The following is a 16,874-nucleotide window of genomic DNA, read 5'->3' on the forward strand; positions in this document are numbered from 1 at the left end:
GTTGGGCTCCTTCAAGATTCTAACTAGTATTCCCCAATATTTCCACCTCATTTTCAGGCTTTAAGATTCTTGCAAGCTCTAAGTAAGAACTTGTTAGAGTGGGAGGACAGATGAGGCGACCATTACAGCCTCAGAACCCATAATCCCAACATCTCAACTCATAACCCCACTGGAGTTTTCCACCTCTGCTTTGGGAAGACCCATCACAAGAATGTTATGACACAGATAAGATCATTCAGCCCATTGTAGCTCTGTAGGCATTTTGCTTGAGTCTCCAATTCCTGCCTTTCCCCTTTAACCCTGCACACTGTTTCAATTTGAGTAATCATCTAAAGCTGTCTTTGCTATCTCAGTTGAACCTGCCTCTAGCACACTTCCAGGCAGTGCATTCCAAACCTGGGTGAAAAAGCTTTCTCTTATGTCATATTTACAAAACTCTCGAAGACCATGCTCTCTTGTTCTCTTTTACGAACGGGAGAAAATTGTCCCCATCTGCTGCTCAACAATAATCCTTTCAACCAAAGACAACTGGAAATCTGAAAGAAAAGCAGAAATTGCTGGAGAAACTCAGCAGGTCTGGCAGCATCAATGGACAAAAATCCGAGAAGACTTTTTGGGTCCAGTGTCCCTTTATCAGAACCATTCTGAAGGAGGGTCACTGGTCCCGAAATGTTATCTCTGCTTTCTCTCCACATATGCTGCCAGACCTGCTGTGTTTCTCCAGCACTAATCCTTTCAGACTTTTCAGGTCTGTATACAATATGCACACACTGTGCAGGTTACTGACTGTATGGTCAAAAAAAACAATAAAAAGGTGGGTCTGTGGTTGTCTGTTAGCTTTCAGCCACTTGTTTAGGTAAGGTAAGGGATCTAGTTTTGTGCTTTCAAATTCAGTATTGTCCAGTAGAACATAGTCCATGAGATCAGCCCTTACACTGACATTGAAAAGGAATGAGGGTCTTTGGTTCTGTCTCCATGCTAATAGCTCTTGTTGCCTCATTCTATGTCACTGGTAGATATCTATTTTGAGGGATGCTTCTGCACTGTCTTTAGGGTTACCAGCACTCTAAAAAAATCTGAAAATCATCAGCAGCCCTCTTCTCATCAATTTGCATTCAGATAGCGTCTTTCTCAACCTCAGGAAGTCCAAAGCCAGGAATGCTTTCCAACATATAGGAAATGTGGCCTTCAACTAGTACATAGAAAATTCTCAAGAGTGTTCAAATTTTGTTGAATGTCTATGACCCAGGAGAAGGCACAGGATGTGGGTGGATAGATAGGAACACGTGAATAATTTAATCAAGGTTGGTTATGTCTTAACTCTGTCATCAGGGAGAGAGCAGAATTATTACAAGGCCTGCTATATCAAAGATGTTGTGAAACTTGAAAGGGTTCAGAAAAGACTTACAAGGATGTTGCCAGGGTTGGAGGGTTTGAGCTATATAGAGAGGATGAATAGGCTGGGGCTGTTTTCTCTGGAGCGTCGGAGGTTTATAAAATCATGAGGGGCATGGATTGGGTGAATAGGCAAAATCTTTTCCCCAGGGTTGGGAAGTGCAAAGCTAAGAGATCAAAGAGCAAAGAACAATACAGCACAGGAACAGGCCCTTCGGCCCTCCAAGCCTGCGCTGACACATTTTGCCCTTCCATACTAAAACAGTCTTCATCTCAAGGATCCATATCTCTCTATTGCCTTCCTATTCATGTATTCATCCAGGTGCTTCCTGAATGCAAAGGTTTAAGGTGAGAGGGGAAAGATTTTAAAGGGACCTAAGGTGCAACTTTTTCATGCAGAGGGTTGTGTGTATATGGAATGAGCTGCCAGTGGAAGTGGTGGAGGCCAATACAATGACAGCATTTAAAAGGCATCTGGATGGTTATATGAATAGGAAGGGTTTAGAGGGATATGGGCCAAATGCTGGCAAATGGGACTAGATTAATCTAGGATATCTGATCAGCATGGACAAGTTGGACCGAAGGGTCTGTTTCCGTGCTGTACATCTCTATGACTCTTTGATTTGTGCTGAGTGACTGCAGTGATAATGTAAGGTGCAGAGGGTCTGGGGGATGTGTGGACACGTAGATAGAGAGGGGATTGATGATCAAAGGTTAGACACAAGGTCTTGTTTCAAGTGCCTTGAGGTACCTGGGTTGGGCCTAGTACTAATCTGAAGGCTATAAATAGTTAGCATCATGCTGGCACCTATTAATGTCTGCTGTACATTTCAGTAGCTGTCCTTTATTCCACACACAGGCTATCCCAATGCACAGGCTGCAGAAACTGTCTTGAAGACTGTCAGAGAATTTCTAGAAGAACACAAGAACTCGGTAAGTTCCTTGACAACTGCACAGCTAACACTCAATCAAAGGCAGTTTTGAGCTTTCCCAAGGACCACTCCAGCTAGCTTTGACAGCTAATAAATGTCAGGTTTTGGACTTAGAGGCACCAAGTGGGCTATCTGTAGGGGGAAGGAATCACTTATATTCTGCTTCCCGTAACCGGGGCAACGCTGACAATCCAGCAGCTGTCTGTGCTCTGCTTCCTCCTGCCCATCCTGCCTCATAATGTGAAGAGGATAAAGAGCACTGCAAGTGAGAAATGTGTTTGCTGGGCTCACATTGGTGAGGCTCCAGGATGCTCAGGGCCGTTCTGTTCAGCTTTATCAAGCACCAAGTGGTTATATTCTGGAATGCACTGCCTTAGAGTATTGTACATTCAGTTGGTGTAATCAAGGGGAAGTTAGTCTGTTCACCTGTGGGGTTATGGGGAGCAGGTTGGATAATGGCATCAAGTGAAATGTTCAAACAGAGAGCCAGTGCGAACACCCGGGGCTGAATGGCCTTCTTTTGGGCTGAAATAATTCAGTCATTCGCTCCAGCTTAAATCTCAGCACTGTTGATGAAGTACTTCCTGCACTCGGCTTTAGAAGAGGCGTATCTGGCCTGGGTTTCTGCCTCTTCTCATTAACTTGCAGGTATTGTATGAGGATGGATTCAGGGCTGGTTGTGCTGCTTTCCCAGGTGGAACAACCTCAGGCATAAGGAGTAGAAACCAGCAGGAAAAATGTCAAAAGACAGCTTATGGATACGTGTTGTAGTTTGAATAAGGAGGAAGTGGGCGTAGGCTGTCTCCCTGTAATCCACTGTTAGGTTTGGATTGACACAAAGGCACAAAGCTGGGGAACCGACTTTGTAGTTTAAGTCACAATGCTCACTGGCCAGGTCACACATGGACTTGTCACGGTGACCGAAAGGATGCTTCCTCTCTCTTTCCTTGAGAAACGGTCGTCAGCTGCTGGCAACCTAAACATGGGACCGCGGCCAAAACCAATCAAAGGCTTTTAATAACAAGAAGCTTTCGCCTGAGTAGAACTGTCCAGCATTGATTCTAAATAATAGAGGATAAAAAGAGAGCTAATCTCATCTCATCCACTTTATAATATCTAAATCCCACTTGATTAAATTACAGGCATATTACTCACTCCCTGCTCACTGTTATTCTCCATATATAATTCATGGATGTATGTTCTGTGTTTATTGCTGTGGATTCTAGCCATCAGAGACTGAAATTACCTTCTAGTTCTGTACTACAAATGGAGATTATACTCCTAGTTTTGCTGTGAATCCAGTCCTTTCCTTTACCCTTTGGTTCGTGAAGATTTTTATTTCACCCTTCTCATGATAGCAAGGTTGTGGGAGAGAGGGATCCGTGGTACAAGACCGTTTTAAGCAGGTGGTTATGTTCATAGAACCCTGGCAGCGCGGAAGCAGGCTGTTTGGTTATCGAATCCATACTGAACGTCTGAAGAGCATCCCACTCAGACGCAACCCCTACCCATTCCTTTACTTAATTCACCCAACCTGCGCATCCCTGGACACTATGGGTAATTTAGCATGGTCAGTTCACCTTAACCTGCACGTCTTTAGATTGTGGGAGGAAACTGGAGCACCCTGAGGAAACCCACGCAGTCATGGGGAAAATGAGAAAATCCCATATCGACAGTTATCCGAGGCTGGAATTGAATCCGGGTCCCTGGCGCTGTGAGATAGTGCTGCTAACCACTTAGTCACCATACCGCACTTCCCATCCGCTCTGATGAAGAGTCATCTAGACTCTGAAATGATAGCTTGCGCTCTCTCCAAGGATGCTGTCTGACCTGCTGTGATCTCCAGCATTTTTTGTTTTAAGTACAGATTTCAGCATCTGCACTAATTTGCTACTACGACTGTTTCAGATATGTTCTAACAAGGAAATGTGGAGATCTATCCTCAGTGCATCCTGCAGGTCAGATGTGGGGCATCTCACTAGATTTGAATCTGTACTGTCACAACATTACTGTCTCCTGCTTTCCCCACTGCCAAGTGTAAGTCTGCTCGGCCAAGAGCAGTTAACACCATTGCTGGTCCCTACAGGTGGACACATCCACTGTTGGTGTGAAATGGCCAACCATAAAAGCAAGTGTGGCCCCTGCTGACCAGTCACATTTACAGTCATGGCAGAGGATGCTGGATCAGTTGTGAAAATGTATCTTTCTTAGATTTAGAATGTTGCTAAGCAAATCTATAAGGGATGTGGGCCAAAAGCAGGTACATGGAGTTAGACCACAAATCAGGCATGATCTGATTGACTGGCAGAACAGGCTTGAGGGGCCGATTGGCCTAGTCCTGTCCTTATGTTGGCTCACTGGTAGGACTCAATTGCAAGTACGCAATCTGGCCTGGCAGTCTTGAAGCTATATGGTGCGGTTTGCCCATTGGGTCACCATCAGCTGAAACTGTTTATACTGCTTACTAAGACTTTGTAGCAATTTGTGGCTGGTAGGATACAGCACTTCAACTTCACATTCATGGATCTTCTAAGCATGTTGAGTGTGTCTGCCTCAGCCATCCTTTTAGGCAGCAAGTTCCAGGCCCCACTGGCCCCTATGTGGAAAATGATTCCTCTCAGTTTTATACACCTAAATTAAACCTTCCCTCTGTTCCAAAGAAAACAGCCCCAGCCTAGCCAAACTTACCTCATTACCTCAAAGAAAGTTTGACTCCTGTCAATATCTTTGTATAGTTACTCTTTACATTTTGCTATAACCACTTCCTTTCAGAGATGAAATGGTACTGTAGTCCTGTACCTATGCCCAACTGTTGTCTTGTACTGAGAGAGTGTGTCACTGCCAGAGGTCCCACCTCTCAATCAGGGTCATTAAGCCTAGGCCTTGTCTTGCCCTCTCAGACATAGATAAAAGATTCCACAGCACTTCGTGGGCAAGTGTGGGGGAAGGCATTGTTCCAGGAACAATATTTATCCCTCAGCCAACAGCATTTCCCAGTCATTATGTTATTGCTGCACATGGACCTTGTATGTTTACATTAGCTGTACTTCCACACCAGGGTTGGAGGTTTTGAGCTACAAGGAGAAACTGAATAGGCTGGAGCTGTTTTCACTGGAGCGTCAGAAGCTGAGGGGTGACCTTATAGAGGTTTATAAAATCATCAGGGGCATGCATAGGGTAAATAGACAAGGTCTTTTCCCCAGAGTAGGGGAGTCCACAACTGGAGGGCATAAGTTTAAGGTGAGAGGGAAAAGATTTAAAAGGGATCTAAGGGGCAATGTTTTCACACAGAGGGTGGTGTGTGTATGGAATGAGCTGCCAGAGAAAGTGGTAGAGGCTGGTACAATATCAGCATTTAAAAGGCATCGGAACGGGTATATGAATAGGAAGGGTTTAGAGGGATATGGGCCAAATGTTGACAAATGGGACTTGATTAATTTGGGCTATCTGGTCAGCAAAAGCTGATTCCTTGCTGTATAGCTCTATGACTCTAATGACCTCCACCACCTCGAAGCAGGACCAGGGAACACGACCACCTACAAGTTGTCTTTCAAATCACACACCATCCTGACTTGGGAAAATAACACTGTTCCAAACTTGCAGCAGTTCAATAAGGCATGAGAATCACAAGAGGCATTTAGGGATGGGGAACAAATGGTGATGCAGTCAGAAAGGTCACATCCCCTCAATGAAGAAAATCTCCAAGTCACCATCACAAGATCACTGGAAAAAAAATTAAAAATCACACAACACCAGGTTATAGTCCAACAGGTTTACTTGGAGGCACTAGTTTTTGGAGCGTAGCTCCTTCATCAGGTGGTTGACAACCAAGGAAGGTGCAGCGCTCCGAAAGCTAGTGCTTCCAAATAAACCAGTTGGACTATAACCTGGTGTTGTGTGATTTTTAACTTTGTCCACTCCAGTCCAACACCGTCTCCTCCACATTAAAATCACTGGATACAGTGAAGATGTGTACGGAAAGCCTTAGGAGGGTTTAGACAGCCTACAGCTCCAGTGCAAGAACGTTCCACACACATCGTAGGAGAGCACTGCATATTTCACAGCTCAGGGACCAGCCAGTTCTCCTGCTGCACATCTCTGTAGTCAACTCAAAGAGAGAAGAATGCTTATACTCAATCACATGTCTGAGAAAGAAATTGCCTGTATGCGTCAGGAAAGGACATTTACATGCACAGCAAAGGTGCCCATTGGACTGATGTAGTTTGCATGTTAAATGGTCATTTTGGCAAGGTGCAGGAGGGCAGCAATGCCTGTGGAAATAACCCTGGGCATCAATCAAAATCTTCAGGAGTAAAGAGAAAATCACTGAAGAAAAAAAATACAATCTCGTCCTTTTGGATTCAAACGGAGCTCTAAATGAGACTGTTGATATGATTGATGGGGCAGCAGTGTGGATATAACAACAGAGATACAGCTCTATATAGCCACACATTCTGTCAGCTTTTGAATAGAGTGTTTCTCATTATCAAACTGTGAAAATAGCTTTTTTTTGGGAAGGTTTTATTTAGATACACCCAGGAAATCTGATTTGATGATGAGCATTTGCACCAAAGGAAGTGCAGAAGTTTTGCAGAATCTTTGCAACACCCAAAATCCTTGCCTTCTCCACCTAACCTTTCCCAGTTTGTGTCTTTAGATAGGCATGCAACATAATGACTGTGGACTAGGCCAGTGATCCTGGACATTCCCCTCTTCCCCCCCACCCCCCCCCCCCCCCCCCAACTTGTCAAATAAAAACTGAAAGAACTGCAGATGCTGTAAATCAGAAACAAAAACAGAAGTTGCTGGAAAAGCTCAGCAGGTCTGGCAGCATCTGTGAAGAGAAATCAGAGCATGGCTCACTTGACCTGACAAAGGAGCAGCACTCCGAAAGCTTATGATTACAAATGAACCTGTTGGACTATAACCTAGTGTCGTGTGACTTCTGATTGTGTCTTTCTCAGTGATAGAGGTCACAGGTTTAGAAGGTGCTATTAAAGAAACTTCAGTGAGTTACTACAGTGCATCTTGTAGATGGTACTGCTGTTACTGTGTACCAGTGATTGAGGGATTGAATATATAAGGTGGTGGATGGGGCTACTTCATCCTGGATGGTATTAAGCTGCACTCATTCAGACAAATGGGTGGTATTCTATCACGTGCAACGTAGATGGTCGAACGCTTTAAGGACTCAGAAGATATGAACATGCAAATTAAGAGCAGAAGTCGGCATTTCTTCCCCTTGTCCCCGTTCTATCATTCAATAAGATTGTGGCGGAACAGTTTGTGTTTGGAATTCTACATTCCCATCTACTGTTGATAACCTTTAATTCCATTGCTCAGCTAGAATCTGTCTATCTCCACCTTAAAAACATTCAAAGATCCCACCTCCACTGCCTTCTGGGGCAGACAATCGCACAATCCTCTTAAAGGAAAGCAGCTGTCCTTATCGCTGGTCTAAATGGGTGACTTCTAGTTTTTACACAATGCCCCTAGTTAATCACCTGCTAGAGAAACCATCCTTTCCATGTCCACTTTGTCAAGACTGTTCAGGATCTTATCCATTTCAGTCAAGTCACCCTTCCTTTTCAAATCTCCAGTATAAACAAGCCCAGTATTTCAAACCTTTCCTTCTGGGAATCAACCTGTTAAACTTCCTCTGAACCACCTCCAACTCATTTATATCCTTCCTTAAACAAGGAGACTAATAGTGCAAACAGTGCAGTCAGTTCTTCTATACCTTGATGGTTGTGTTCTTATGCAATCCCGCGTTATAGAAAAATCACGCATTAGAAATGGCACTTAAAGTGTTGGCGATGTAATCATGTTACAGCCAACATACCTCTTAAAAGTTTGTGTTTTAGTGACAGTGTCCCCAATTCGTCAATCGCATTACAGTGAAGTCGCGTTGACAAAACATATGTGACACCAGAGCGAGATGTATTGCAGATGTGGCCTCACCAATGCCCAGTATAAGTGAAGCATAGTGTCTGTACTTTTATGTTCAACTTCTCATGTAATAAAGAATAATATTCTGTTGGTTTTCCTAATTACATATTATATTTGCACGTGTCCATTTAGTGACTCATGCACTAGAACTCTTCGTCACTTTACACATTGAAATTCTGCAACCATTCTCCATTTATATGATCAACTAGGAGAAAGTGAGGACTGCAGATGCTGGAGATCAGAGCTTAAAAATGTGTTGCTGGAAAAGCGCAGCAGGTCAGGCAGCATCAAAGGAGAAGGAGAATCGACGTTTCAGGCATAAGCCCTTCTTCAGGAATGAGGAGGGTGTGCCAAGCAGGCTAAGATAAAAGGTAGGGAGGAGGGACTTGGGGGAGGGGCGTTGGGAATGCGATAGGTGGAAGGAGGTTAAGGTGAGGGTGATAGGCCGGAGAGGGGGTGGGGGCGGAGAGGTCGGGAAGAAGATTGCAGGTCAAGAAGGCGGTGCTGAGTCTGAGGGCTAGGACTAAGGAAAGGTGGGGGGTGGGGAAATGAGGAAGCTGGAGAAATCCGCATTCATCCCCTGTGGCTGGAGGGTTCCTAGGCGGTAGATGAGTCGCTCTTCCTCCAGGCGTCGTGTTGCCATGGTCTGGCGATGGAGGAGGCCAAGGACCTGCATGTCCTTGGCGGAGTGGGAGGGGGAGTTAAAGTGTTCAGCCACGAGGCGGTTGGGTTGGTTGGTGCGGGTGTCCCAGAGGTGTTCTCTGAAACGTTCCGCAAGTAGGCAGCCTGTCTCCCCAATGTATAGGAAGCCACATCGGGTGCAGCGGATGCAGTAAATGATGTGTGTGGAGGTGCAGGTGAATTTCTGATGGATATTGAAGGACCCCCTGGGGCCTTGGAGGGAAGTGAGGGGGGAGGTATGGGTGCAAGTTTTGCATTTTTTGCGGTTGCAGAGGAAGGTGCCGGGAGTGGAGGTTGGGTTGGTGGGGTGGGGGGGGGGTGGATCTGACAAGGGAGTCGCGGAGGGAGTCTTTCCGGAACGCTGATAGGGGTGGGGAGGGAAATATATCCTTGGTGGTGGGGTCCGTTTGGAGGTGGTGGAAATGACGAAAGATGATCCGATGTATCTGGAGGTTGGTGAAGACTATTGGGGTTCTTTCCTGATGGCGAATGGCGGGGCGGGATTCAAGGGCGGAGGAGCGGGAAGTGGAGGAGATGCGGTGGAGAGCATTGTCAACCACGTCTGAGGGGAAATTGCGGTCTTTGAAGAAGGAGGCCTTCCCCTGCAACTGCAAAAAATGCAAAACTTGCGCCCACACCTCCCCCCTCACTTCCCTCCAAGACCCCAAGGGGTCCTTCAATATCCATCAGAAATTCACCTGCACCTCCACACACATCATTTACTGCATCCGCTGCACCCGATGTGGCCTCCTATACATCGGGGAGAAAGGCTGCCTACTTACGGAACGTTTCAGAGAACACCTCTGGGACACCCGCACCAACCAACCCAACCGCCTCGTGGCTGAACACTTTAACTCCCCCTCCCACTCCGCCAAGGACATGCAGGTCCTTGGCCTCCTCCATCGCCAGACCATGGCAACACAACGCCTGGAGGAAGAGCGACTCATCTTCTGCCTAGGAACCCTCCAGCCACAGGGGATGAATGTGGATTTCACCAGCTTCCTCATTTCCCCTCCCCCCACCTTTTCTCAGTCCCAACCCTCAGACTCAGCACCGCCTTCTTGACCTGCAATCTTCTTCCCGACCTCTCCGCCCCCACCCCCTCTCCGGCCTATCACCCTCACCTTAACCTCCTTCCACCTATCGCATTCCCAATGCCCCTCCCCCAAGTCCCTCCTCCCTACCTTTTATCTTAGCCTGCTTGGCACACCCTCCTCATTCCTGAAGAAGGGCTTATGCCCAAAACGACGATTCTCCTTCTCCTTCTCCTTTGATGCTGCCTGACCTGCTGTGCTTTTCCAGCAACACATTTTTAAGCTCCATTTATATGATACTCTGTTTGTAGAGTCATAGAAATATCCAGCACAGAAACAGACCCTTTGATCTAACCAGTCCCTGCTGACCATAATCCCAAACTGAACTAGTCCCACTGCCTGTGCTTGGCCCAAATTCCTCCGAACATTTCCTATTCATGCACTTATCTAAATGCCTTTTAAATATTGCAACTGTCCAGCACTTCCTCTGGAAGTTCATTCCACACATAGACCACTGTCTGTTAAAAAAAATTGCCCCTCATGTCTTTTTTAAATCCTTCTCCTCTCACCTTAAAGATGTGCCCCCGAATCTTAAAAAGCCCCCACCTTAGGGAAAAGACATCTGCTGTTTACCTTATCTATACCCCTCATGATTTTATAAACCTCTGTAAAGGTCACCCCTCAATCTCCTATGCTGCAGTGAAAGAAGTCCCAGCCACTATCCATATCTGAAACACTCCATTCCCAATGACATCCTGGTAAATCTTGATGGACTGGGGTGGACAAAGTTCAAATCACACAACACCAGGTGACAGTCCAACAGGTTTATTTGGAAGCACTAGCTTTTGGAGCACCGCTCCTTCATCAGGTCGTAGTAGAGTATAAGATCATAAGACACAGTTTATAGCAAAAGATTACAGTGTCATGCAACTGAAATGATATATTGAACAAATCTGGATTGTTAAGTCATTCCACTTTTAGAGTGGGTTGCAGGTTTCGGTTCATTAATATGTAAATCCCAGAACTTCTTTTAAGTCATCTTCTCGAGACAACTTAAGGTTTTATAACAAAAGGTGACATTTCAGCTCAGACAATGCATTAAAGGCGTGAGGTCAGAGTCTGTCTGTATCCCAAACTTGAGTCAGACTGGTTCTGTTTCCAAAGTGGAATTCACAAAATATTACATGAATTGACTGCCTGCATTTTTTTGAGGAAAAACGAATGTATCTGCACATATAATTCATCCTTTGGTGAGTGGGAACAGTTTCTCCCTATCCATTCTGTCCAGACTTCTTATGGTTTAGAATGCTTTGTGGTAAGATTGGAAAAGAAAGGATGTGAATCTAAGACAGGGAGATGGAGTGATCAGGGAGATCAGGCGTGATCAAACTGAAGGTAGAACTGGGCTAAGAGGTAAATTACTTCCTCCTGATTTATCTTACAGTGTGGAAACAGGCCCTTTGGCCCAACAAGTCTACACCAACCCGCCGAAGTGCAACACACCCAGACCCATTCCCCCACATTTACCCCTTCATCTAACACTACGGACAATTTAGCATGGCCAATTCACCTAACCTGCACATTTTTGGATTGTGGGAGGAAACCGGAGCACCCAGAGGAAACCCACGCAGACACGTGGAGAATGTGCAAACTCCACACACAGTCGCCTGAGGTGGGAATTGAACCCTGGTCTCTGGCGCTGTGAGGCTGCAGTGCTAACCACTGCACCACCGTGCTGCCCACTTTTATATATTGTGTATGCAATTCTTAATTGGCTCTGCGACAAACACTATACTTTGCGACAGCTTATCTTTAATGTTGCATGAAGATATGATCCTTCGATTTACAAAGATGAATAACCAAAGGAACAATGGATTTAGATCAAGCATTTTGAATGGTCGATAGAACAGTGCTATTCCTTGTGTTTTTTTCCATATGCTATTCCTTGTGTTTTTTTCCAAAATCCAATAATATTTTCAGCTCATGAAAACAAAGGATGAGCATACTGAAAACAAAACTGGACAGCTGGCCTGCTTGATATTGCAGATAATAATGAGGAAAGGCCATTCAGCCCGTCAGACCCCATTCCTGTTGTCTTTGTTCCGACTTGCTTACTTAGTTTTATGTAGATTATATATATTCCCTACAGCATGGAAACAGGCCCTTCGGCCCAACCAGTCCACCCCGACCCTCCGAAGAGTAACCCACCCAGAACCATTTCCCTCTGACTAATGCACCTAAGGGCTACGGGGAGAATGCGGGTAAGTGGAGTTGAAATGCCCATCAGCCATGATTGAATGGCAGAGTGGACTCGATGGGCCAAATGGCCTTACTTCCGCTCCTATGTCTTATGGTCTAATACTATGGGCAATTTAGCCTGGCCAATTCACCTGGCCTGCACATCTTTGGATTGTGGGAGGAAGCCGGAGCACCCGGAGGAAACCCACGCAGACGCAGAATGTGCAAACTCCACACAGACAGTCACCCAAGGCTGGAATCGAACTTGGGACCCTGGTGCTGTGAGGCAGAAGTGCTAACCACTGAGCCACTGTGCCACCCTACATCAATGATTTCTCAATTTTTCAGCAAGGTGTCTTCATTCTAAGATTAGCTGTAGCATTCCCAGGTTTGATCTCTGCTGGATTCAGATGTATGTGTTTTCTTTGCAAAATTGGTCACTGTTGTCCCTGGACTGAGGCCTGACTGAAGTACTCTTCACTGGGTTTTGTTGATGGTCAATTGCTGACTAGTGTCATGGTTCCCCAACCTGTTCAACACCAGTGCCATCTACTGGCAGCTCAGCACTCTGTAAAACAGCATGTGTTCAGGAGGAGAACTGAATCTCTTGTGGCAAAGGTTTAACACAAGGAAAATAAGCTGAGCCTGTTACTTATTTCTTAGTTTTCAGAATGAAAACTCCTCAAAACCCTGTCTAACATGAGAAGGAGTGTGGATTTATATGGCACATAGAATTTCCGTTGAAATGTTTACAGCTGCTTTTGGAGTGCAATTCTGTTGTAACATATGAAAATGCAGCAGTCATTTAAGTGCCAAGAACGGACCAGCAAACAATAAATGAATAATTTCAGGTGACATTGTTTGGGGGAAGAATATAAGTTTCGACACGTTGCGAAAGGAATTGGAGACCGGAAACAGGGAACATCAGCTTCAGCAGAACCACACCTCCACACACTTCCTGGCATCTTCCCTCATGACTGTCCGGATGCTGGGGATGTGTGCTTTTTGGGACTTGAGGCCAACTCCCTTCTCTCAGGGAAGCCCTGGAAGCTTGGAGCCATGTGATCAAGGAGGAATCACAGGACTGAATTCTGGGCCCAGTGACAGTGACAGAGGGAGTGAGCCAACCAGGGTTGCACTGTCCTTGAGGATATTGAGCTTCCTGTGTGATGTTGGAGCGAGTTGGTAAATGGTGAATGTTGGGTGCAGGTCGAGGGAGGAGGAAGTCTTCATTGACCCAGCCTGGGTATCAGTCACTGTGGATGCGCTCAGTTTTCAGGAAATGGCACATCTGCATTCATAATGATACTGAAATCTCTATAATAAACCTATAAAGCCAATGGGAAACTGGTCCTATTGCTGTGAATGCTGGGATATTTTCACCACCATTTACTTTTCCAACTTGCCTTAAAACACATCGGTGCTCTTCACCTGATGGAGCACATTCTACATTCACCCCATTCTCTGGGTGAGGAAGTTTCTCCTCACTGTTTCAGTGGAAGCATCTTCTCTACCTCTACGCTTTATCCCCATTACAATTTGAAAGACCTCTATTGGGGCACCACTCCGTGTTCTATGTTCTACAGAAAAGAGTGAATCAGTATCGCTTTTCCTGACAAGTTATAACCTTTCAATTTTGATATCATTCCAGTAAATCTTCCAACGTCTCCAGTGCCTCTTTTTTTATAATGTCAACTATTGACAGTGCCCCAAGTGGTGAATGGTAGTTTAATATAATTTGACTTTATTCAGTTCTATCTCTCGCTAAATGAATGCCCTGTGTTTTTTTAAAATGATTTTGATGGTTTAATAACCCAATGTCTGAGGGATGTCCCTAGTTGCTTTTAATAGTTTTTCATTCCTCATATGCATCAGCTGGAGGCTAAAAAATTCAAAGGGTTTGTCCAGGTTAATTGCTTTGGCCATGCATATCGTGAGATGGACAGGAATAACAACTGGGCCAAACATCATCTTTGTCCTCACGAAGCAGACATTTGAAGAGATTTGAAGCTAAATGGAGGTTCCTATCATCTTAATGAAAGCTCATCTGCACCAGCAGGGAGATAAATTCAATTCTGTTTTAAAACTGAATAATTACAGTTAAATGCAGTGACCTCAGAATGTGTCCTTTATTGAGTGCCTGTTGACAAAGGCTTTGCTTGCAGCCGCTGCAGCTCCTTGTTGTATTTGAAACTATACTAAAGCCAGTTTAATTATAATGACGCTTTTCATTTCAGCCTCTGAGTGAGTGAATATCATTTTATTTCTTTTTCATCTGGAAGCTAGACATGGAATGCCCCTCAGTGTCAGCGGGTGGCCTGTTTTGAATTGCAGGGCAGTAAATTTGTTTTTTAATTGAAATTTCACGCAGCTCTCTCTGAAATGAAATCGGCAGTGGGTCAGCATCGGGTGTCGAGCTGTGATAAGGGCCAAGGGCTCAGTCTCTGGCAGGATTGTGCTGGAGCTTTGTGCTGTTGTCCTGGGGTTAGGTGCTAACCCCCTCACACTGCTTTCTGCTGCCGGATTAGTGGAAGGGGCCCATTTCTTCCAGCAGTTTGAAAAATGCAATCCATTCTGGGCGAAGGTGCTTTGTTGGAAGGTCAAGAGCATTTATTCATCTGGCACATCCATTCTGAATGTTGAAGTAACAGGCCATTCAGCCCCTTGAAGCCTACTCCATTATTCACTCAGATTGACAAGATGGCACCAAAGCATGGTAGCTCTTTGTAAGCTCTCCACAGCAGATCTTATTCTTAAAATCTTACAATCGTTCTGCTCTTTTAAATTTCAATTCCAACTAAATTAAAATTACACTGGAACATTGTATTCCTCACTCTGTTCTGTCACCCTTATATCCTTTGTATAGTATGATCTGCCTGTACTGCACGCAAAACAAAACTTTTCACTGTACTTTGGTACACGTGACAGTAATAAATCAAAAGGTACTGGTTGATAGAATAGAATAACTTCCTGCAGGAAACCCCCTTGTTTCAGGTGTGACCAATGGTCAGAATATGTTTAAAGAAAGGACTCTCAGAGTGTCAGAAGGCAGACTCCCTGCTCAAGTTAGTCACCATCTTCTCCTCCCTCATGTGATCCTGCAAAGATATCCTGCCTTCCAGACATGGCTCCCTGAAATATAAGAAAAAGCGTCCCAGGATAAAAACTTCCTGTCATTCCACAATACTCAGAACACAAAGGCAAATTGGCCTGTGCACCGAAAAGACAGTTCTAAAATTGGGTTACTTTTGCCGTTGAACCTGCCTGAGCACCTATGATGCCTCTCATAGTCAAGAGGCCAGTCTCTGACAGTGCTCATCAGTTCCAAATAAATGCAGAGACAGCCTTTTTCAGAAAAGGTTGTGATGAAGTGGAACATGGGAAAGACAAAGTGTTTGTAAAGAGTTGCATGCTTACCTGGGAAGCAGGTACTTTGAGATGTATGCAGAGGGATGTAAATTGGGATTTATGAGTGAGTGCTATTAGCATCTGGTGGACCTGTTCCCTTTCTAATGGGCACATGTTGCCAATAAGAATCAATGGGCAACATGGTGGCTCAGTGATTACCACTGCTACCTCACAGCGCCAGGGACTTGGGTTCGATTCTAACCTTCAGTGACTGTTTGTGTGGAGTTTACATTTTCTCATAGAATCATAGAACCCTTACAGTATTGAAGCAGGCCATTCAGCCCATCAAGTCTACACTGACCTTCTGAAGAGCGTCCCACCCAGACCCGTCCCGTACCCTATTCCTGTAGCCCCACATTTCCCATGGGGGACCCACCTAACCTGCACATCCCTGGACACTACGGGACAATTTCCCATGGCCAACCCACCCTAACCTGCATATCCCTGGGCACTATGGGACAATTTAGCATGGCCAATCCACCCTAACCTGCACATCTTTGGACTGTGGGAGGAAACCAGAGCACCCGGAGGAAACCCACGCAGACATGGGGAGAATGTGCAAACTTCGTGTCTACGTTGGTTTCCTCCCACAGTCTAAACATGCGCAGATTAGGCAGATTGACCGCACTAAATTGCCCTGTAGTGCACAGACGATGTGGGCTAACTATAGTAATTGTGAGATTACAGGAATAGGGTGAGATGCTGTTCAGAGGGCTGGTGCAAACACAATGGGCTGAATGGCCTCTCTTAGCACTGTAGTGATTTTATGAATGCTTCCATAAAAATCAACTGGGGAACAGGGTAAACTTTTTCTCTCTCAATATTTCCGATACCCAAATCTACAGAGGAGCCTTGCACAGTGATGTGTAAGTTTGAAGTTGCAGGTCAGTGAAGGGATATAAAGTGCAGATGAAATTCATGTTCTAGTTAAGTACAATGTTAAGCACTGGCTGGTGAGCACTGATAGATCATGTCTTTTTCAGTTCGACCGCATTATATTCTGCGTCTTTCTGGATGTTGATTACAACCTGTACAAGCAAAAGATGCCAATTTACTTCCCGTTTGGTAAGACAACTCAACCTTCTTCACATTTCACTTCTGATGTCCCTTGTTAGTATAATAAAGAGGACCAGTCAAACCCGCGTTCGTGATGACAGGATATAGGAATCAAGCCGTGGGTCAATATCTGGATGAAGAGTTATTGCCGGGCACTGGGAAATGTAAAAATACCAATGGT

General features: G+C 45.1%; 1 protein-coding gene across 5 annotated transcripts in view; it reads left to right on the forward strand.

Annotated features, from left to right (window-relative positions):
• LOC122543809 (uncharacterized) overlaps positions 1–16,874 on the forward strand; it is a 953,710-nt gene that overhangs the window by 900,779 nt on the left and 36,057 nt on the right. For all 5 annotated transcript variants that reach the window (XM_043682599.2, XM_087983745.1, XM_087983746.1 and 2 more), the window contains 2 exons: positions 2,255–2,328; positions 16,621–16,702. In XM_043682599.2, the coding sequence (XP_043538534.2) occupies positions 2,255–2,328; positions 16,621–16,702 (156 nt within the window). The remainder of the gene's footprint in view (positions 1–2,254; positions 2,329–16,620; positions 16,703–16,874) is intronic.

Source organism: Chiloscyllium plagiosum, unplaced genomic scaffold, assembly GCF_037043375.1.
Source record: "Chiloscyllium plagiosum isolate Xiang-an unplaced genomic scaffold, Cpla_swu_hap1 HiC_scaffold_46, whole genome shotgun sequence".
Lineage (NCBI taxonomy): Eukaryota > Metazoa > Chordata > Chondrichthyes > Orectolobiformes > Hemiscylliidae > Chiloscyllium > Chiloscyllium plagiosum.